The sequence below is a fragment of the Lissotriton vulgaris genome, unplaced genomic scaffold, assembly GCF_964263255.1.
Source record: "Lissotriton vulgaris unplaced genomic scaffold, aLisVul1.2 SCAFFOLD_1231, whole genome shotgun sequence".
Classification (NCBI taxonomy): domain Eukaryota; kingdom Metazoa; phylum Chordata; class Amphibia; order Caudata; family Salamandridae; genus Lissotriton; species Lissotriton vulgaris.
This window is the reverse complement of record NW_028243170.1, coordinates 252,857-275,300: the sequence shown is the minus strand read 5'-3', so window position 1 is coordinate 275,300 and position 22,444 is coordinate 252,857. Positions and strand designations below refer to the sequence as shown.

The 22,444-nt window shown below is 50.0% G+C and overlaps 1 protein-coding gene across 6 annotated transcripts in view; it reads left to right on the top strand.

Moving 5' to 3' along the window:
* LOC147668685 (collagen alpha-1(V) chain-like) overlaps positions 1 to 22,444 on the top strand; it is a 323,501-nt gene that overhangs the window by 184,835 nt on the left and 116,222 nt on the right. For all 6 annotated transcript variants that reach the window (XM_086948522.1, XM_086948518.1, XM_086948520.1 and 3 more), the window contains 3 exons: positions 3,117 to 3,170; positions 5,435 to 5,479; positions 7,150 to 7,203. In XM_086948522.1, the coding sequence (XP_086804648.1) occupies positions 3,117 to 3,170; positions 5,435 to 5,479; positions 7,150 to 7,203 (153 nt within the window). The remainder of the gene's footprint in view (positions 1 to 3,116; positions 3,171 to 5,434; positions 5,480 to 7,149; positions 7,204 to 22,444) is intronic.

Genomic DNA, 22,444 nt, shown 5'->3' with positions numbered 1-22,444 from the left:
GGGCGGACTCACTATCCCTTGTGTTTACAAACACTCTGTATGTTGTGTAAGGGGACCCTCACTATCCCTTGTGTTTGCCCGCTCTCTGTATGTTCTGTAAGGGGAACCTCCCCATTTCTTGTGTTTGTACGCTCTGTGTATGTTGTTTAAGCAGAGTCTTGCCATTCCTTGTGTTTGCACGCTCTCTGTATGTTGTGTAAGGGGAACCTCCCCATCCCTTGTGCTTGCGCCTTCTCTGTATGTTGTGTAAGGGAAACCTCCCCATTCCTTGTGTATGCACGCTCTCTGTATGTTGCGTAAGGGGAGCCTCACCATTCCTTGTGTTTGCACGCTCTTTGTATGTTGCATAAGAGGAGCCTCACCATTCTTTGTGTTTGTAGGCTCTCTGTATGTTGTGTAAGGGGAGACTCACTATCCCTTGTGTTTGCACGCTCTCTGTATGTTGTGTAAGGGGAGACTCACTATCTCTTGTATTTGCACGCTCTCTGCATGTTGTGTAAAGGGAACCTCCCCAGTCCTTGTGTTTGCACGCTCTCTGTATGTTGTGTAAGGAGAACCTCCCCAGTCCTTGTGTTTGCGCGCTCTCTGTACGTTGTGTAAGGGGAGCCTCTCCATTCCTTGTGTTTGCACGCTCGGTGTATGTTGTGTAAGGGGAGCCTCACTTTCCCTTGTGTTTGAACGCTCTCTGTACGTTATGTAAGGGGCGCCTCCCCAGTCCTTGTGTTTGCGCGCTGTCTGTATGTTGTGTAAAGGGAGCCTCCCCATTCCTTGTGTTTGCATGCTCTTTGTATGTTGTCTAAGGGGAGCCTCACTATTCCTTGTGTTTGCACGCTCTCTGTATGTTGTGTAAGGGGAACCTCACTATTCCTTGTGTTTGCACGCTCTTTGTATGTTGCGTAAAGGGAGCCTCACCATTCGTTGTGTTTGCACACTCTGTGTATGTTGTTTAAGGGGTGTCTTGCCATTCTTTGTGTTTACACGCTCTCTCTATATTGTGTAATGGGAGCCTCACTATTCCTTGTGTTTACACACTCTCTGTATGTTGTTTAAGGGGAGACTCACTATTCCTTGTATTTGCACGCTCTCTGTATATTGTGTAAGGGGAGCCTGACTATCCCTTGTGTTTGCACGCTCTCTGCATGTTGTTGAAGGGGAGCCTCCCCATTCCTTGTGTTTGCACGCTCTTTGTATGTTGCTTAAGGGGAGCCTCACCATTCCTTGTTTTTGCACGCTCTCTGTATGTTGTTGAAGGGGAGCCTCCCCATTCCTTGTGTTTGCACGCTCTTTGTATGTTGCGTAAGGGGAGCCTCACCATTCCTTGTGTTTTCACGCTCTTTGTATGTTGCGTAAGGGGAGCCTCACCATTCCTTGTGTTTGCACGCTCTTTGTATGTTGTGTAAGGGGATCCTCACCATTCCTTGTGTGTGCACGCTTTTTGTATGTTGTGTAAGGGCAGCCTTGGCATTCCTTGTGTTTGCACGCTCTCTGTATGTTGTGTAAGGGGAGCCTCACTATCCCTTGTGTTTGCACGCTCTCTGTATGTTGTTGAAGGGGAGCCTCCCCATTCCTTGTGTTTGCACGCTCTTTGTATGTTGCGTAAGGGAAGCCTCACCATTCCTTGTGTTTGCACACTCTGTGTATGTTGTTTAAGGGGTGTCTTGCCATTCTTTGTGTTTACACACTCTCTCTATGTTGTGTAATGGGAGCCTCACTATTCCTTGTGTTTACTCACTCTCTGTATGTTGTGTAACGGTACCCTCACCATTCCTTCTGTTTGCACGCTCTTTGTATGTTGCGTAAGGGGAGCCTCGCCATTCCTTGTGTTTGCACGCTCTTTGTATGTTGCGTAAGGGGAGCCTCACCATTCCTTGTGTTTGCACGCTCTTTGTATGTTGCGTAAGGGGAGCCTCACCATTCCTTGTGTTTGCACGCTCTTTGTATGTTTGTAAGGGGAGCCTCACTATTCCTTGTGTTTGCACGCTCTCTGTATGTTGTTTAAGGGGAACCTCACCATTCCTTGTGTTTGCACGCTGTCTGTATGTTGTGTAAGGGGAACCTCACTATTCCTTGTGTTTGCACACTCTTTGTATGTTGGGTAAGGGGAGCCTCACCATTCCTTGTGTTTGCACACTCTGTGTATATTGTTTAAGGGGTGTCTTGCCATTCTATGTGTCTACACGCTCTCTCTATAATGTGTAATGGGAGCCTCCCTATTCATTGTGTTTGCACGCTCTCTGTATGTTGTGTAATGGGAGCCTCCCTATTCATTGTGTTTGCACGCTCTTTGTATGTTGTTTTAGGGCAGACTTGCCATTCCTTGTGTTTGCACACTCTTTGGATGTTGCGTAATGGGAGCCTCACTATTCCTTGTGTTTACACGCTCTCTGTATATTGTGTAAGGGGAGCCTCACTATCCCTTGTGTTTGCACGCTCTCTGCATGTTGTTGAAGGGGAGCCTCCCCATTCCTTGTGTTTGCACGCTCTTTGTATGTTGCGTAAGTGGAGCCTCACCATTCCTTGTGTTTGCACGCTCTTTATATGTTGCGTAAGTGGAGCCTCACCATTTCTTGTGTTTGCACGCTCTCTGTATGTTGTGTAAGGGGAGCCTCACCACTCCTTGTGTGTGCACGCTCTCTGTATGTTGTGTATGTTGTGTAAGGGGAGTCTTGCCACTCCTTGTGTGTGCACGCTCTCTGTATGTTGTGTAAGGGGAGCCTCACCACTCCTTGTGTGTGCACGCTCTCTGTATGTTGTGTAAGGGGAGTCTTGCCACTCCTTGTGTGTGCACGCTCTCTGTATGTTGTGTAAGGGGAGTCTCGGCACTCCTTGTGTGTGCACGCTCTCTGTATGTTGTGCAAGGGGAGTCTTGCCATTCCTTGTGTGTGTGCGTTCTCTGTATGTTGTGTAAGGGGAGCCTCTGCATCCCTTGTGTTTGCACACTCTCTGTGTGTTGTGTAAGGAGAGCCTCACCACTGCTGGTGCCTGCACACTTTGTCTGTGTTGTGTAAAGGGATTGTGCTCACCATGTGTGCCCCTCATGGTTTGTGTCCTCGCGCTCTCTCTGCTAAGTTTCTTTGGAATGTTCCATCAGTGACCCTCTTCTTCTTCCTTTTAAGGGTTCACTTGGTTTCCCAGGATTCCCTGGGACAAATGGAGAGAAAGGTGCAAGGGTAAGTTTTTCCTTATAGACCGTGCCAGGTCTTATGTTGGGTTTAGCGGTGTCGCTACCATTGTAGTGTTCGTAGCAGGATTGAGCTGTAGGGGCAAAAGTATGTAGAGTGTGGGGGTAGAGTGAGTGATGAAGGTTTAACAGAAACCTCTGCAGGGAAAGTAAAAAGGGTTGGAATGGGTCAGATGTCACAAGACTAGACTTGGACTCCAAGCCGGGCCAACACATGGAAACCCACAGGCGCAAACCGCAAATAGAACATTCAAGGTTCTGCTGATGCTCACAGGGAACCTCTATTGACCAGGATAACCTGCAGTCCTTGTGCTTTACCGCCTCCGGCTCTCATCGCTTGTACCTGAGTCTAGATCCCTCCCATGTGAGTGCAGCCATCTGTTTACAGCTGGAGGTATCCCAACCCTGCTCTTGTTTCACACTGAACTCTTACGGCACTTACTGCTCCAGAGCGTGGAGAGCGTCCTGCAGCCGCCTTTCATGATCTCTGATCATCTGCTGCGATGAGGGGCTTCTGTTCCTGCTGACTCCAACACTGTCTGCTCAGGAGCTGTGCACATCACCTGGTCAGTAGTGGTGCATTTCTTGTGCTGAGGAGTTGTGCACCTTATCTGCTCAGGAGCTGGGCACATCTGCTTCTCCGGCTGAGTATCTATGCTCTTTTCCTGCTCAGGAGTTTTGCACTTATGTTCAGAAACGGTGCACTTCTTCTTCCTCTCCTACTCTGGAGCTGTTTACTTCTCCCTCTCAGGAGCTGGGCGTTTCTTCTACTCCTTCTGACTGCTTCTCCTGCTCAGGAGCTGTGCACTTCTGCTTATGAGATGTGCACTTCTCCTCTGCACGAGCTGTACACTTCTGCTGAGCAGAGCTGTGCACTTCTGCTCATGAGCTGTACACTTCTTCTGAGCTGTGCATTTCTCCTGCCCATCAGCTGTGTGCTTCTGCTGTTCATGAGCTGTACAATTCTCCAGCTGAGAAGCTGTGACCTTTTCCTGGTTAGGCGCTATAATCTTCTACTGTTTAGGAGCGGTGCTCCTTTTCTTCTCTGGCTCTGTGCACTTCTACTCAGGAGCTGTGTGCAGCTGCACATGAGATGTGCATTTCTACCTATGAGATGAGCACTTCTGCTGCTCATGAGCTGTTCACTACCCCTCTTCAGGAGATGTTGCAGTTCTCCTGTTCAGGAACTGTGCTTGTTTTCTGCGGGTGAGCTGTGTGCTTCTCCTATTCAGGAGCTGAGCTGCACATTGCTCCTACTCATAGGCTATGTACTTCTCCTTCTGAGGAGCTGTGTGTAGCTGCTCATGAGCTGTGCATGTCTGCATATGCAGGAGCTGCACACTTCTCCTGCTCATGCACTGCATACTTCTTAGGAGCTGTGCACTTGACCTACTAAGGAGCTGTTCACTTCTCCTGTCCGAGAGCGCTGTGCTGTCCTCCTGCTCATAAGCTGTGCACTTCTCTTGCTGATGAGCAGTGCTGTCCTTTCTCCGTAAATAAAAACATTTGTTGATTATCGAGGAGATCAGAGGTTGGTTGATCACTGAGGAGATCATAGTTTAGTTGATTACGAAGGAGTCAGAGTTGGTTGATCACCAAGGATATCAGAGCTTGCTTGATCACCGAGGACATCAAAGGTTGATTGATCACAGAGGAGAGCAAAGTTTAGTTCTTTACAAAGGGGATCGGAGGCTGGTTGATCACTGAGGAGACCAGAGGTTGGTTGATCACCGAGGAGGTCAGAGGTTGATTGATCACGAGGAGATCAGAGGTTGGTTGATCACCGTCGAAATCAGAGGTTAGTGGACTACAAAGGAGATCAGAGGTTGGTTGATCACGAAGGAGATCAGAGGTTGGTTGATCACCAAGGAGATCAGAGGTCGGTTGATCACCAAGGAGATCAGAGGTTGGTTGATCACCAAGGAGATCAGAGGATGGTTGATCACCAAGGAGATCGGAGGTTGATTGATCACATCGGAGAGAAAAGTTTAGTTCATTACTAAGGAGCTCAGAGGTTGGTTGATCACTGAGGAGATCAGAGGTTGGTTGATCACGGAGGAGGTGAGCGGTTGCTTGATCATCGAGGAGGTCAGAGGTTGATTGATCACTGAGGAGGTCAGCGGATGGCTCTAACCTCCTCTGGCACTGGTCTTGGGCAGAACAGATCTGCACAACCTCCTGGTGCCTCCTGATTGTGCATTCTAACTGTCCATTATGATGTGAAATGTGATGTTTTTTCTTCTCCACTTGCAGGGTTTTTCTGGGAAAGCTGGACCCAGAGGCGAACGTGGACCAACGGTACGTGTGAAATGGAACTCAAAGGCCCTGCTGAGGGATACCCATGGTGCATTGCACACTCGCTGCTCCAGCGATCAACAGCGTGTCTGGATCTAAGTCTTAACAATAAGGGAAATTTTAGGATAGGCGAATGCAAAAGTGATCAGAGAGAGTGATTGGGATTTGGAGACGGGCGGTAGAGATCTGTATGTCCCAAGCAAGCCCTAGATATCAGAGAGGGCAAAGAGAATTGGGAGATGAGGCATTAGAGGTCCAAGGGTCCCATGCCATTGCTAGACATCAGAGAGGGTGACGTGTACTGGGAGGTGAGGCATTAGCGGTTGATAGGTCTGAAGTTGGCATTAGACATCACAGGGGTTTGTAAAGGTTGGGAGACGAGGCATTAGGGATCGGTCATTCCCAACAAGCCATAGACATCAGAGCGGTTAGCGAGGACAGGGAGGTGAGGCGTGAACAGTCTGTACATTCCAATCATGCACTAGACATAAGAGAGGTGGTGAGGATTGCGAGGTGAGGCGTTAGAGGTTGATAGGTCGGAAGTGGGCCCTAGACATCACAGGGGTTGGCGAGGATTGGGAGGCGAGACATCAGAGGTACGTAGGTCCCCAGCGGACCACAGTCATCAGCTGGTGACTAGTGGAAGGTGTGTTGACAAGTAGTCCTAAACCCACTCAGCAGCATCCGATTGTGGCCTAACATCAACCAATACAGCCAAGTCCAGCCCCAGTCAGCAACAGATTGTCCTACAATGCCAGCTTAGGCGCGGTCTAATGAATTAAGAGAGCGATCCATATATAAAGCTGGATCAGTCATTTATCAGTGGCCTGCATTGACTCCAGGTGATTGGCCAGTGATTAGTCGCTTGCATAGATCACTGTTGGTTGGGCACATACTGTGTGAGATCAGGGTGAACTAGCCAATGATCTGCAGCATGTACTGGTATGGGCTCTATCTAGATTGGTCAATGGAAAAGAGCTTCTATTAGATTAGAGTAGAATGACCATCAGTCAAGGTTTTTTATGGCCCTGCTGTAGGCTGACCAATGATAAATGAGTTGTACTGAATTGAGGTACACCAGCAGCCGTGGTCCGTTCAGGGAACAGTGGTAGGGCATTAGGGCCGTGTAAAGGGAGATTCCGAGGGACGATACCAAGGGAAAATAAATTATTTATTTAATTTTCCCTCTGCATCGTCCCTCAGAATCCCCCCTTATACTCTGTTACCTGCAAAGATTGCGGCTGTACACCTTTTAATGATTAGCAGCTTTCGTTAAGTTTGGATAGATTGATGAGATATTGAGGGATAAGTATAAGTGATACTCAGTAAGTAATCAAGTGGATTGCTTTGGTATTGAATTAGAACTACCAGTGATTGACAATGTGCATTGGGGTTGGATAGATTGAACAAAGGTAAAGGCGGTGAATGAGCTAATGACAGATTAGTCAATGTTTGAGAGGCTTGTATGGGATCTAGCTAGATCTACCAATGATGTCAGGGCTTCTATAGTTACTGGTTTGTTAAACCAATGTTAGAAATGCCTTTATAAACTGTGTGTGGATGGGCTGTGCTCGTTGGCTTGTGTGGGCTCAAGGTAGGTTGGCCATTAATGGTGACACCCATGATTTGTTTAACTCTGTGTTTTATTGTCTGCCTGTTGATTCCCTCTCTAGGGTCCAAGAGGTCAACGTGGAACCAGAGGGGCCACCGGAAAGCTTGGCGCTAAGGTTAGTGTTTTTTACTCCTGTGAGGGCTCCGTCTCCTGTGCCCAGGTGCCCCTGATGCTGCCCTCCTGTGTTGATTGACATGGACAGGGCTTGGTTCTTCCTCCCTCGCACTCTTGTTCTGGCCCTTCCTCTCTTCATCTCTTCTTTCTTTTCCGCTAACCTTGTCAGTGAGTAAGTGAGATTGATCCCATGTCGACCTCACCACGGACGTACCTGCTCTGTGGAATAGAACAATTATACAATCAGTATTTGTAAAGCACTTAATCACCTGTGAGGGTATCCAGGCACTAGGGTGCTTGGCACAGTCGAAATGCCAGGTCTTGAATCTCTTCCTGAAGTCCGCCAGTGAGAGTGGTGTCCGGAGGTGGAGGGGAACGCCGTTCCAGGACTTTGCGGCGAGGTAGGAGAATGAACAGCCTCCGCTGTTGCCTCCGTGGGTGCGTGGTGTCTGGGCGAGGGAGGCAGAGCGAAGGTCTTTGGTTAGTTGGGGGAAGTTCAGTCGGTGGTTCATGTATGCTGGTCCTTGGTCGTGGAGGGCTTTGTAGGCATGTGTCAATCAAGTGAGTCCTCAGACTGCGGAAAGGAGAAGAGGGCTACATTACATAAACTTTGCAGACATCGGTGTCCAGTTTGTTTTGAAACTGCTGATCTGTAGGTGGTTGTTCACCTAAGTAAGGAATGGTGCACTACATGAAAGATCACTCCGTCTGTGTGGTAAGGTGGAGGGGTGCACTGCATGAAAGATCACTCAGTCTGTGTGGTAAGGTGGAGTGGAGTACAGATCACAGTCTGTGTAGTAAGGTGGAGGGGTGCACTGCATGAAAGATCACTCTGTCTGTAGTAAGGTGGAGTGGTGCACTGCATGAAAGATCACTCTGTCTGTAGTAAGGTGGAGTGGTGCACTGCATGAAAGATCACTCAGTCTGTGTGGTAAGGTGGAGGGGTGCACTGCACGAAAGATCACTCAGCCTTTGTAGTAGGGTGTAGTGGTGCACTGCATGAAAGATCACTCAGTCTGTAGTAGGGTGGAGTGGTGCACTGCATGAAAGATCACTCAGTCTGTAGTAGGGTGGAGTGGTGCACTGCATGAAATATCACTCAGTCTGTAGTAGGGTGGAGTGGTGCACTGCATGAAAGATCACTCAGTCTTTGTAGTAGGGTGGAGTGGTGCACTGCATGAAAGATCACTCCGTCTGTGTGGTAAGGTGGAGTGGTGCACTACATGAAAGATCACTCCGTCTGTGTGGTAAGGTGGAGGGGTGCACTGCATGAAAGATCACTCCGTCTGTGTGGTAAGGTGGAGGGGTGCTCTGCATGAAAGATCACTCAGTCTGTGTGGTAAGGTGGAGTGGAGGACAGATCACAGTCTGTGTAGTAAGGTGGAGTGGTGCACTGCATGAAAGATCACTCCGTCTGTGTGGTAAGGTGGAGGGGTGCACTGCATGAAAGATCACTCCGTCTGTGTGGTAAGGTTGAAGGGTGCACTGCATGAAAGATCACTCAGTCTGTGCAGTAAGGTGGAGGGGTGCACTGCATGAAAGATCACTCAGTCTGTGTGGTAAGGTGGAGTGGAGGACAGATCACAGTCTGTGTAGTAAGGTGGAGTGGTGCACTCCATGAAAGATCACTCACTCTGTGCAGTAAGGTGGAGGGGTGCACTGCATGAAAGATCACTCCGTCTGTGTGGTAAGGTGGAGTGGAGGACAGATCACAGTCTGTGTAGTAAGGTGGAGTGGTGCACTCCATGAAAGATCACTCTGTGTGTAGTAAGGTGGAGTGGTGCACTGCATGAAAGATCACTCAGTCTGTGCAGTAAGGTGGAGGGGTGCACTGCATGAAAGATCACTCAGTCTTTAGTAAGGTGGAGTGGTGTACTGTATGAAAGATCACTCCATCTGTAATAAGGTGGAATGTTGCACTGCATGAAGGATCACTCAGTCTTGCAGTAAGGTGGAGGGGTGCACTGCATGAAAGCTCACTCTGTCTGTAGTAAGGTGGAGTGGTGCACTGCATGAAAGATCACTCAGTCTGTAGTAAGGTGGAGGGGTGCACTGCATGAAACATCACTCAGTCTGTGTAGTAAGGTGGAAGGGTGCACTGCATGAAAGATCACTCAGTCTGTAGTAAGGTGGAGGGGTGCGCTGCATGAAGGAACACTCAGTCTGTGTAGTAAGGTGGAGTGGAGCACTGCATGAAAGATCACTCAGTCTGTAGTAAGGTGGAGTGGTGCATTGCATGAAAGATCACTCCGTCTGTAGTAAGGTGGAGGGGTGCACTGCATGAAAGATCACTCAGTCTGTAGTAAGGTGGAGGGGTGCACTGCATGAAAGAACACTCAGTCTGTGTAGTAAGGTGGAGTGGTGCACTGCATGAACGATCACTCTGTCTGTGTAGTAAGGTGGAGTGGAGCACTGCATGAAAGATCGCTCAGTCTGTAGTAAGGTGGAGTGGATCACTGCATGAAAGATCACTCCGTCTGTAGTAAGGTGGAGGGGTGCACTGTATGAAAGATCACTCCGTCTGTAGTAAGGTGGAATGGTGCACTGCATGAAAGATCACTCAGTCTTTGTAGTAGGGTGTAGTGGTGCATTGCATGAAAGATCACTCAGTCTGAAGTAAGGTGGAGTGGATCACTGCATGAAAGATCACTCCGTCTGTAGAAAGGTGGAGTGGTGCACTGCATGAAAGGTCACTCAGTCTGTAGTAAGGTGGAGTGGTGCATTGCATGAAAGGTCACTCAGTCTGTAGTAAGGTGGAGAGGTGCACTGCATGAAAGATCACTCAGTCTTTGTAGTAGGGTGAAGTGGTGCACTGCATGAAAGATCACTCCGTCTGTAGTAAGGTGGAGTGGTGCACTGCATGAAAGATCACTTAGTCTTTGTAGTAGGGTGGAGTTGTGCACTGCACGAAAGATCACTCAGTCTGTAGTAAGGTGGAGTGGTACATTGCATGAAAGATCACTCAGTCTGTAGTAAGGTGGAGTTGTGCACTGCATGAAAGATCACTCAGTGTGTGTAGTAAGGTGGAGGGGTGCACTGCATGAAAGATCACTCAGTCTTTGTAGTAGGGTGGAGTGGTGCACTGCATGAAAGATCACTCCGTCTGTAGTAAGGTGGAGTGGTGCACTGCATGAAAGATCACTCAGTCTTTGTAGTAGGGTGGAATTGTGCACTGCACGAAAGATCACTCAGTCTTTGTAGTAGGGTGGAGTGGTGCACTGCACGAAAGATCACTCAGTCTTTGTAGTAGGGTGGAGTGGTGTACTGCATGCAAGATCACTCAGTCTTTGTAGTAGGGTGGAGTGGTGCACTGCATGAAAGATCACTCAGTCTGTAGTAAGGTGGAGTGGTGCACTGCATGAAAGATCACTAAGTCTGTAGTAAGGTGGAGTGGTGCACTGCATGAAAGATCACTCCGTCTGTAGTAAGGTGGAGTGGTGCACTGCATGAAATATCACTCAGTCTGTAGTAGGGTGGAGTGGTGCACTGCATGAAAGATCACTCAGTCTTTGTAGTAGGGTGGAGTGGTGCACTGCATGAAAGATCACTCAGTCTTTGTAGTAGGGTGGAGTGGTGCACTACACGAAAGATCACTCAGCCTTTGTAGTAGGGTGTAGTGGTGCACTGCATGAAAGATCACTCAGTCTGTAGTATGGTGGAGTGGTGCACTGCATGAAATATCACTCAGTCTGTAGTAGGGTGGAGTGGTGCACTGCATGAAAGATCACTCAGTCTTTGTAGTAGGGTGGAGTGGTGCACTGCATGAAAGATTACTCAGTCTTTGTAGTAGGGTGGAGTGGTGCACTGCACGAAAGATCACTCAGTTTTTGTAGTAGGGTGGAGTGGTGCACTGCACGAAAGATCACTCAGTTTTTGTAGTAGGGTGGAGTGGTGCACTGCACGAAAGATCACTCAGTCTTTGTAGTAGGGTGGAGTGGTGCACTGCATGAAAGATCACTCAGTCGTTGTAGTAGGGTGGAGTTGTGCACTGCATGAAAGATCACTCAGTCTTTGTAGTAGGGTGGAGTGGTGCACTGCATGAAATATCACTCAGTCTATAGTAGGGTGGTGTGGTGCACTGCATGAAAGATCACTTAGTCTTTGTAGTAGGGTGGAGTTGTGCACTGCACGAAAGATCACTCAGTCTTTCTAGTAGGGTGGTGTGGTGCACTGCACGAAAGATCACTCAGTCTTTGTAGTAGGGTGGAGTGGTGCACTGCATGAAAGATCACTCAGTATTTGTAGTCGTTGAAGTGGTGCACTGCACGAAAGATCACTCAGTCTTTGTAGTAGGGTGGAGTGGTGCACTGCATGAAAGATCACTCAGTCTTTGTAGTAGGGTGGAGTGGTGCACTGCACGAAAGATCACTCAGTTTTTGTAGTAGGGTGGAGTGGTGCACTGCACAAAAGATCACTCAGTCTTTGTAGTACGGTGGAGTGATGCACTGCATGAAAGATCACTCAGTCTTTGTAGTAGGGTGGAGTGGTGCACTGCATGAAAGATCACTCAGTCGTTGTAGTAGGGTGGAGTTGTGCACTGCACGAAAGATCACTCAGTCTTTGTAGTAGTGTGGAGTGGTGCACTGCACAAAAGATCACTCAGTCTTTGTAGTAGGGTGGAGTGGTTTACTGCACAAAAGATCACTTAGTCTTTGTAGTAGCGTGGAGTGGTGCACTGTACGAAAGATCACTCAGTCTTTGTAGTAGGGTGGAGGGGTGCACTGCATGAAAGATCACTCAGTCTTTGTAGTAGGGTGGAGTGGTGCACTGCATGAAAGATCACTCAGTCTTTGTAGTAGGGTGGAGTGGTGCACTGCATGAAAGATCACTCTGTGTAGTAAGGTGTAGTGGTGCACTGCATGAAAGACCAATCAGTCTTTGTAGTAGGGTGAAGTGGTGCACTGCATGAAAGATCACTCCGTCTGTAGTAAGGTGTAGTGGTGCACTGCATGAAAGATCACTCAGTCTTTGTAGTAGGGTGGAGTGGTGCACTGCATGAAAGATCACTCTGTGTAGTAGGGTGGAGTGGTGCACTGCATGAAAGATCACTCAGTCTTTGTAGTAGGGTGGAGTGGTGCACTGCATAAAAGATCCCTCCGTCTGTAGTAAGGTGTAGTGGTGCACTGCATGAAAGATCACTCAGTCTTTGTAGTAGGGTGGAGTGGTGCACTGCATGAAAGATCACTCCGTCTGTAGTAAGGTGGAGTGGTGCACTGCATGAAAGATCACTCAGTCTTGTAGTAGGGTGGAGTGGTGCACTGCACGAAAGATCACTCCGTCTGTAGTAAGGTGTAGTGGTGCACTGCATGAAAGATCACTCAGTCTGTAGTAAGGTGGAGTGGTGCACTGCATGAAAGATCACTCAGTCTTTGTAGTAGGGTGGAGTGGAGCACTGCATGAAAGATCACTCAGTCTTTGTAGTAGGGTGGAGTGGTGTACTGCATGAAAGATCACTCTGTGTAGTAAGGTGTAGTGGTGCACTGCATGAAAGATCACTCAGTCTTTGTAGTAGGGTGGAGTGGTGCACTGCATGAAAGATCACTCAGTCTTTGTAGTAGGGTGGAGTGGTGCACTGCATGAAAGATCACTCCGTCTGTAGTAAGGTGGAGTGGTGCACTGCATGAAAGATCACTCAGTCTTTGCAGTAAGGTGTAGTGGTGCACTGCACGAAAGATCACTCAGTCTTTGTAGTAGGGTGGAGTGGTGCACTGCATGAAAGATCACTCCGTCTTTGTAGTAGGGTGTAGTGGTGCACTGCACGAAAGATCACTCAGTCTTTGTAGTAGGGTGGAGTGGTGCACTGCATGAAAGATCACTCAGTCTTTGTAGTAGGGTGGAGTGGTGCACTGCATGAAAGATCACTCTGTGTAGTAAGGTGTAGTGGTGCACTGCATGAAAGACCACTCAGTCTTTGTAGTAGGGTGGAGTGGTGCACTGCATGAAAGATCACTCTGTGTAGTAGGGTGGAGTGGTGCACTGCATGAAAGATCACTCAGTCTTTGTAGTAGGGTGGAGTGGTGCACTGCATAAAAGATCACTCCGTCTGTAGTAAGGTGTAGTGGTGCACTGCATGAAAGATCACTCAGTCTTTGTAGTAGGGTGGAGTGGTGCACTGCATGAAAGATCACTCCGTCTGTAGTAAGGTAGAGTGGTGCACTGCATGAAAGATCACTCAGTCTTGTATTAGGGTGGAGTGGTGCACTGCACGAAAGATCACTCCGTCTGTAGTAAGGTGTAGTGGTGCACTGCATGAAAGATCACTCAGTCTGTAGTAAGGTGGAGTGGTGCACTGCATGAAAGATCACTCAGTCTTTGTAGTAGGGTGGAGTGGAGCACTGCATGAAAGATCACTCAGTCTTTGTAGTAGGGTGGAGTGGTGTACTGCATGAAAGATCACTCTGTGTAGTAAGGTGTAGTGGTGCATTGCATGAAAGATCACTCAGTCTTTGTAGTAGGGTGGAGTGGTGCACTGCATGAAAGATCACTCCGTCTGTAGTAAGGTGGAGTGCTGCACTGCATGAAAGATCACTCAGTCTTTGTAGTAAGGTGTAGTGGTGCACTGCACGAAAGATCACTCAGTCTTTGTAGTAGGGTGGAGTGGTGCACTGCATGAAAGATCACTCCGTCTTTGTAGTAGGGTGTAGTGGTGCACTGCACGAAAGATCACTCAGTCTTTGTAGTAGGGTGGAGTGGTGCATTGCATGAAAGATCACTCAGTCTTTGTAGTAGGGTGGAGTGGTGCACTGCATGAAAAATCACTCTGTGTAGTAAGGTGTAGTGGTGCACTGCATGAAAGATCACTCTGGCTTTGTAGTAGGGTGGAGTGGTGCACTGCATGAAAGATCACTCAGTCTTTGTAGTAGGGTGGAGTGGTGCACTGCATGAAAGATCACTCAGTCTTTGTAGTAGGGTGGAGTGGTGCACTGCATGAAAGATCACTTCGTCTGTAGTAAGGTGGAGTGGTGCACTGCATGAAAGATCACTATGTCTTTGTAGCAGGGTGTAGTGGTGCACTGCACGAAAGATCACTCAGTCTTTGTAGTAGGGTGGAGTGGTGCACTGCATGAAAGATCACTCAGCTTTTGTAGTAGGGTGGAGTGGTGCACTGATGAAAGATCACTCCGTCTGTAGTAAGGTGGAGTGGTGCACTGCATGAAAGATCACCCAGTCTTTGTAGTAGGGTGGAGTGGTGCACTGCACGAAAGATCACTCAGTCTTTGTAGTAGGGTGGAATGGTGCACTGCACAAAAGATCACTCAGTCTGTGTAGTAGGGTGGAGTGGTGCACTGCATGAAAGATCACTCAGTCTTTGTAGTAGGGTGAAGTGGTGCACTGCATGAAAAATCACTCAGTCTTTGTAGTAGGGTGGAGTGGTGCACTGCACGAAAGATCACTCAGTCTTTGTAGTAGGGTGGAGTTGTGCACTGCATGAAAGATCACTCCGTCTTTGTAGTAGGGTGGAGTGGTGCACTGCATGAAAGATCACTCATTCTTTGTAGTAGGGTGGAGTGGTGCACTGCATGAAAGATCACTCAGTCTTTGTTGTAGGTTGGAGTGGAGCACTGCATGAAAGATCACTCCGTCTGTAGTAAGGTGGAGTAGATCACTGCATGAAAGATCACTCAGTCTGTAGTAAGGTGGAGTGGTGCACTGCATGAAAGATCACTCAGTCTGTAGTAAGGTGGAGTGGTGCACTGCATGAAAGATAACTCTGTCTTTGTAGTAGGGTGTAGTGGTGCACTGCATGAAAGATCACTCCGTCTTTGTAGTAAGGTGTAGTGGTGCACTGCATGAAAGATCACTCTGGCTTTGTAGTAGGGTGGAGTGGTGCACTGCATGAAAGATCACTCAGTCTTTGTAGTAGGGTGGAGTGGTGCACTGCATGAAAGATCACTCAGTCTTTGTAGTAGGGTGGAGTGGTGCACTGCATGAAAGATCACTTCGTCTGTAGTAAGGTGGAGTGGTGCACTGCATGAAAGATCACTCTGTCTTTGTAGCAGGGTGTAGTGGTGCACTGCACGAAAGATCACTCAGTCTTTGTAGTAGGGTGGAGTGGTGCACTGCATGAAAGATCACTCAGTTTTTGTAGTAGGGTGGAGTGGTGCACTGATGAAAGATCACTCCGTCTGTAGTAAGGTGGAGTGGTGCACTGCACGAAAGATCACCCAGTCTTTGTAGTAGGGTGGAGTGGTGCACTGCATGAAAGATCACTCAGTCTTTGTAGTAGGGTGGAATGGTGCACTCCACAAAAGATCACTCAGTCTTTGTAGTAGGGTGGAGTGGTGCACTGCATGAAAGATCACTCAGTCTTTGTAGTAGGGTGAAGTGGTGCACTGCATGAAAAATCACTCAGTCTTTGTAGTAGGGTGGAGTGGTGCACTGCACGAAAGATCACTCAGTCTTTGTAGTAGGGTGGAGTTGTGCACTGCATGAAAGATCACTCCGTCTGTAGTAAGGTGGAGTGGAGCACTGCACGAAAGATCACTCAGCCTTTGTAGTAGGGTGGAGTGGTGCACTGCATGAAAGATCACTCCGTCTTTGTAGTAGGGTGGAGTGGTGCACTGCATGAAAGATCACTCCGTCTGTAGTAAGGTGGAGTAGATCACTGCATGAAAGATCACTCAGTCTGTAGTAAGGTGGAGTGGTGCACTGCATGAAAGATCACTCAGTCTGTAGTAAGGTGGAGTGGTGCTCTGCATGAAAGATAACTCTGTCTTTGTAGTAGGGTGTAGTGGTGCACTGCATGAAAGATCACTCCGTCTTTGTAGTAGGGTGTAGTGGTGCACTGCATGAAAGATCACTCTGTCTTTGTTGTAGGGTGGAGGGGTGCATGAAAGTTCACTCCGTCTTTGTAGTAGGGTGGAGTGGAGCACTGCATGAAAGATCACTCAGTCTTTGTAGTAGGGTGTAGTGGTGCACTGCATGAAAGATCACTCCGTCTTTGTTGTAGGGTGGAGTGGTGCACTGCATGAAAGATCACTCCGTCTTTGTAGTAGGGTGGAGGGGTGCACTGCACGAAAGATCACTCAGTCTTTGTAGTAGGGTGTAGTGGTGCACTGCATGAAAGATCACTCAGTCTTTGTTGTAGGGTGGAGTGGTACACTGCATGAAAGATCACTCCGTCTTTGTAGTAAGGTGGAGTGGTGCACTGCACGAAAGATCACTCAGTCTTTGTAGTAATGTGTAGTGGTGCACTGCTTGAAAGATCACTCCGTCTTTGTTGTAGGGTGGAGTGGTGCACTGCACGAAAGATCACTCAGTCTTTGTAGTAGGGTGTAGTGGTGCACTGCATGAAAGATCACTCTGTCTTTGTTGTAGGGTGGAGTGGTGCACTGCATGAAAGATCACTCAGTCTTTGTAGTAGGGTGGAGGGGTGCACTGCACGAAAGATCACTCAGTCTTTGTTGTAGGGTGGAGTGGTGCACTGCACGAAAGATCACTCAGTCTTTGTTGTAGGGTGGAGTGGAACACTGCACGAAAGATCACTCAGTCTTTGTTGTAGGGTGGAGTGGTGCACTGCATGAAAGATCACTCCGTCTTTGTTGTAGGGTGGAGTGGTGCACTGCATGAAAGATCACTCAGTCTTTGTAGTAGGGTGGAGGGGTGCACTGCACGAAAGATCACTCAGTCTTTGTTGTAGGGTGGAGTGGTGCACTGCATGAAAGATCACTCTGTCTTTGTAGTAGGGTGGAGTGGAGCACTGCACGAAAGATCACTCAGTCTTTGTTGTAGGGTGGAGTGGTGCACTGCATGAAAGATCACTCCATCTTTGTAGTAGGGTGGAGGGGTGCACTGCATGAAAGATCACTCCGTCTTTGTAGTAGGGTGTAGTGGTGCACTGCATGAAAGCACTCCGTCTTTGTTGTAGGGTGGAGTGGTGCACTGCATGAAAGATCACTCCGTCTTTGTAGTAGGATGGAGTGGAGCACTGCACGAAAGATCACTCAGTCTTTGTTGTAGGGTGGAGTGGTGCACTGCATGAAAGATCACTCCGTCTTTGTAGTAGGGTGGAGTGGAGCACTGCATGAAAGATCACTCCGTCTTTGTAGTAGGGTGGAGTGGAGCACTGCACGAAAGATCACTCAGTCTGTAGTAAGGTGGGGTGGTGCACTGCACGAAAGATCACTCAGTCTGTAGTAAGGTGGAGTGGTGCACTGCATGAAAGCTCACTCTGTCTGTAGTAAGGGGGAGTGGTGCACTGCATGAAAGATCACTCAGTCTGTAGTAAGGTGGGGTGGTGCACTGCATGAAAGATCACTCAGTCTGTAGTAATGTGGAGTGGTGCACTGCATGAAAGCTCACTCTGTCTGTAGTAAGGTGGAGTGATGCACTGCACGAAAGATCACTCAGTCTGTAGTAAGGTGGAGGGGTGCACTGCATGAAAGATCACTCAGTCTGTAGTAAGGTGGGGTGGTGCACTGCATGAAAGATCACTCAGTCTGTAGTAAGGTGGAGTGATGCACTGCATGAAAGATCACTCAGTCTGTAGTAAGGTGGAGTGGTGCACTGCATGAAAGATCACTCAGTCTGTAGTAAGGTGGAGTGGTGCACTGCATGAAAGATCACTCAGTCTGTAGTAAGGTGGGGTGGTGCACTGCATGAAAGATCACTCAGTCTGTAGTAAGGTGGAGTGGTGCACTGCATGAAAGCTCACTCAGTCTGTAGTAAGGTGGAGTGGTGCACTGCACGAAAGATCACTCAGTCTTTGTTGTAGGGTGGAGTGGAACACTGCACGAAAGATCACTCAGTCTTTGTTGTAGGGTGGAGTGGTGCACTGCATGAAAGATCACTCCGTCTTTGTTGTAGGGTGGAGTGGTGCACTGCATGAAAGATCACTCAGTCTTTGTAGTAGGGTGGAGGGGTGCACTGCACGAAAGATCACTCAGTCTTTGTTGTAGGGTGGAGTGGTGCACTGCATGAAAGATCACTCTGTCTTTGTAGTAGGGTGGAGTGGAGCACTGCACGAAAGATCACTCAGTCTTTGTTGTAGGGTGGAGTGGTGCACTGCATGAAAGATCACTCCATCTTTGTAGTAGGGTGGAGGGGTGCACTGCATGAAAGATCACTCCGTCTTTGTAGTAGGGTGTAGTGGTGCACTGCATGAAAGCACTCCGTCTTTGTTGTAGGGTGGAGTGGTGCACTGCATGAAAGATCACTCCGTCTTTGTAGTAGGATGGAGTGGAGCACTGCACGAAAGATCACTCAGTCTTTGTTGTAGGGTGGAGTGGTGCACTGCATGAAAGATCACTCCGTCTTTGTAGTAGGGTGGAGTGGAGCACTGCATGAAAGATCACTCCGTCTTTATAGTAGGGTGGAGTGGAGCACTGCACGAAAGATCACTCAGTCTGTAGTAAGGTGGGGTGGTGCACTGCACGAAAGATCACTCAGTCTGTAGTAAGGTGGAGTGGTGCACTGCACGAAAGATCACTCAGTCTTTGTTGTAGGGTGGAGTGGAACACTGCACGAAAGATCACTCAGTCTTTGTTGTAGGGTGGAGTGGTGCACTGCATGAAAGATCACTCCGTCTTTGTTGTAGGGTGGAGTGGTGCACTGCATGAAAGATCACTCAGTCTTTGTAGTAGGGTGGAGGGGTGCACTGCACGAAAGATCACTCAGTCTTTGTTGTAAGGTGGAGTGGTGCACTGCATGAAAGATCACTCTGTCTTTGTAGTAGGGTGGAGTGGAGCACTGCACGAAAGATCACTCAGTCTTTGTTGTAGGGTGGAGTGGTGCACTGCATGAAAGATCACTCAGTCTTTGTAGTAGGGTGGAGGGGTGCACTGCACGAAAGATCACTCAGTCTTTGTAGTAGGGTGGAGGGGTGCACTGCATGAAAGATCACTCCGTCTTTGTAGTAGGGTGTAGTGGTGCACTGCATGAAAGCACTCCGTCTTTGTTGTAGGGTGGAGTGGTGCACTGCATGAAAGATCACTCCGTCTTTGTAGTAGGATGGAGTGGAGCACTGCACGAAAGATCACTCAGTCTTTGTTGTAGGGTGGAGTGGTGCACTGCATGAAAGATCACTCCGTCTTTGTAGTAGGGTGGAGTGGAGCACTGCATGAAAGATCACTCCGTCTTTGTAGTAGGGTGGAGTGGAGCACTGCACGAAAGATCACTCAGTCTGTAGTAAGGTGGGGTGGTGCACTGCACGAAAGATCACTCAGTCTGTAGTAAGGTGGAGTGGTGCACTGCATGAAAGCTCACTCTGTCTGTAGTAAGGGGGAGTGGTGCACTGCATGAAAGATCACTCAGTCTGTAGTAAGGTGGAGTGATGCACTGCATGAAAGATCACTCAGTCTGTAGTAAGGTGGAGTGGTGCACTGCATGAAAGATCACTCAGTCTGTAGTAAGGTGGAGTGGTGCACTGCATGAAAGATCACTCAGTCTGTAGTAAGGTGGGGTGGTGCACTGCATGAAAGATCACTCAGTCTGTAGTAAGGTGGAGTGGTGCACTGCATGAAAGCTCACTCAGTCTGTAGAGTCTGTAGTAAGGTGGAGTGGTGCACTGCACGAAAGATCACTCAGTCTTTGTAGTAGGGTGGAGTGGTGCACTGCACGAAAGCTCACTCAGTCTGTAGTAAGGTGGAGTGATGCTTTCCTCTCTGCTAATGTGTGGTGGGGATTCTGTTGAAGAATGTAGGAAGAGAGGTGCAGTCTCTATATTGCAGGTAAAGAGGTGCGGTGCGGTGTTTATACTCTGGGTAGGGGGGTGCAGTGCAGTTTATAGAGTGTTGCGGTCTCTCTACTAGAGACACGGAAAGGCATTCTTTATGCTGTGGGCTGGGGAAGTGTGTTCTCTGTCCTGTGTGCAGAGAGCTGCAGTCTCTGTGCTGTGTGCAGAGAGAGGTGCAGCATCTTCTAGGTGTTGGCTGGGGTGCCCGCATGGCCCGGGGGCAGGGAAGTGCCCGCATGACCCGGGGGCAGGGAGGTGCCCGCAAGGCCCGGGGGAGGGAGCCCCTCCTCGGATGCGCGGTCCCTCCCCGTCCCTGCTCGTCTCCCCCTTGTCTCGGGCTGGTGCCTGGCTCTCCCCCGGTGCCCGTATGCCCCGTGCGTGCCCACGCTCGCCCACCTGTCCCTGGGCGTCTAATAACATGTCATTCCTGTCTCACCCCCCTCCTCCCCTCTCTGTCTCTGCACGCATCCGGCGCTGGGAGCAGCAGGTGAGGCTGCGGGCTGCGCAGGTGGGACCTGGGGTGGGGGCAGGTGGGGGCCCCGGGATATTCAGTCTGATGCCAGCCTCTGCCCCGCCCGGATCACTCCAGGCTGCACTGTCTGCAGCAGACCACGCGGGGACCCCTGGGGTACCCTTCGGTACACACCGCCCCGGAGGAGGCACTGCTGTGCACAGACCGCCCCTGATGAGGCACTGCAGTGCACAGACCACACCTGATGAGGCACTGCTGTGCACACAGACCACACCTGATGAGGCACTGCTGTGCACAGACCACACCTGATGAGGCACTGCTGTGCACAGACCACCCCCGATGAGGCACTGCTGTGCACACAGACCACACCTGATGAGGCACTGCTGTGCACAGACCACACCTGATGAGGCACTGCTGTGCACACAGACCTCCCCCGATGAGGCACTGCTGTACACAGACCTCCCCTGATGAGGCACTGCTGTACACACAGACCTCCTCAGATGAGGCACTGCTGTACACAGACCGCCCCGATGAGGCACTGCTGTACACGGCCGCCCCTGATGAGGCGCTGCTGTACACGGACCACACCTGATGAGGCACTGCTGTGCACACAGACCGCTCCTGATGAGGCACTGCTGTGCACACAGACCGCTCCTGATGAGGCGCTGCTGTACACAGACCGCCCCCGATGAGGCACTGCTGTGCACACAGACCGCTCCTGATGAGGCACTGCTGTGCACACAGACCGCTCCTGATGAGGCGCTGCTGTACACAGACCGCCCCTGACGAGGCACTGCTGTACACACAGACCACCCCTGATGAGGCACTGCTGTACACGATGAGGCGCTGCTGTACACAGACCTCCCCTGATGAGGCACTGCTGTACACAGACCTCCCCTGATGAGGCGCTGCTGTACACACAGACCTCCTCAGATGAGGCACTGCTGTACACGGCCGCCCCTGATGAGGCACTGCTGTGCACAAACCTCCTCAGATGAGGCACTGCTGTACACAGACCTCCCTGATGAGGCACTGCTGTACACAGACCTCCCCTGATGAGGCACTGCTGTACACAGACCTCCCCTGATGAGGCACTGCTGTACACAGACCTCCCCTGATGAGGCACTGCTGTACACGGCCGCCCCTGATGAGGCATTGCTGTGCACAGACCTCCTCAGATGAGGCACTGCTGTACACAGACCTCCCTGATGAGGCACTGCTATACACACAGACCTCCTCAGATGAGGCACTGCTGTCCACAGACCTCCCCTGATGAGGCGCTGCTGTACACGGGCCGCCCCTGATGAGGCACTGCTGTGCACAGACCTCCTCAGATGAGGCACTACTGTCCACAGACCTCCCCTGATGAGGCACCGCTGTACACAGACCTCCCCTGATGAGGCACTGCTGTGCACAGACCTCCTCAGATGAGGCACTGCTGTACACAGACCTCCCCTGATGAGGCACTGCTGTGCACAGACCTCCCCTGATGAGGCACTGCTGTGCACAGACCTCCTCAGATGAGGCACTGCTGTACACAGACTTCCCCTGATGAGGCACTGCTGTACACCCAGACCTCCCCTGATGAGGCACTGCTGTACACAGACCTCCCCTGATGAGGCACTGCTGTACACCCAGACCTCCCCTGATGAGGCACCGCTGTACACAGACCTCCCCTGATGAGGCACTGCTGTACACGGGCCGCCCCTGATGAGGCATTGCTGTGCACAGACCTCCTCAGATGAGGCACTGCTGTACACAGACCTCCCTGATGAGGCACTGCTGTACACACAGACCTCCTCAGATGAGGCACTGCTGTCCACAGACCTCCCCTGATGAGGCGCTGCTGTACACGGGCCGCCCCTGATGAGGCACTGCTGTACACAGACCTCCCCTGATGAGGCACTGCTGTACACAGACCTCCCCTGATGAGGCACTGCTATACACGGCCGCCCCTGATGAGGCATTGCTGTGCACAGACCTCCTCAGATGAGGCACTGCTGTACACAGACCTCCCTGATGAGGCACTGCTGTACACATAGACCTCCTCAGATGAGGCACTGCTGTCCACAGACCTCCCCTGATGAGGCACCGCTG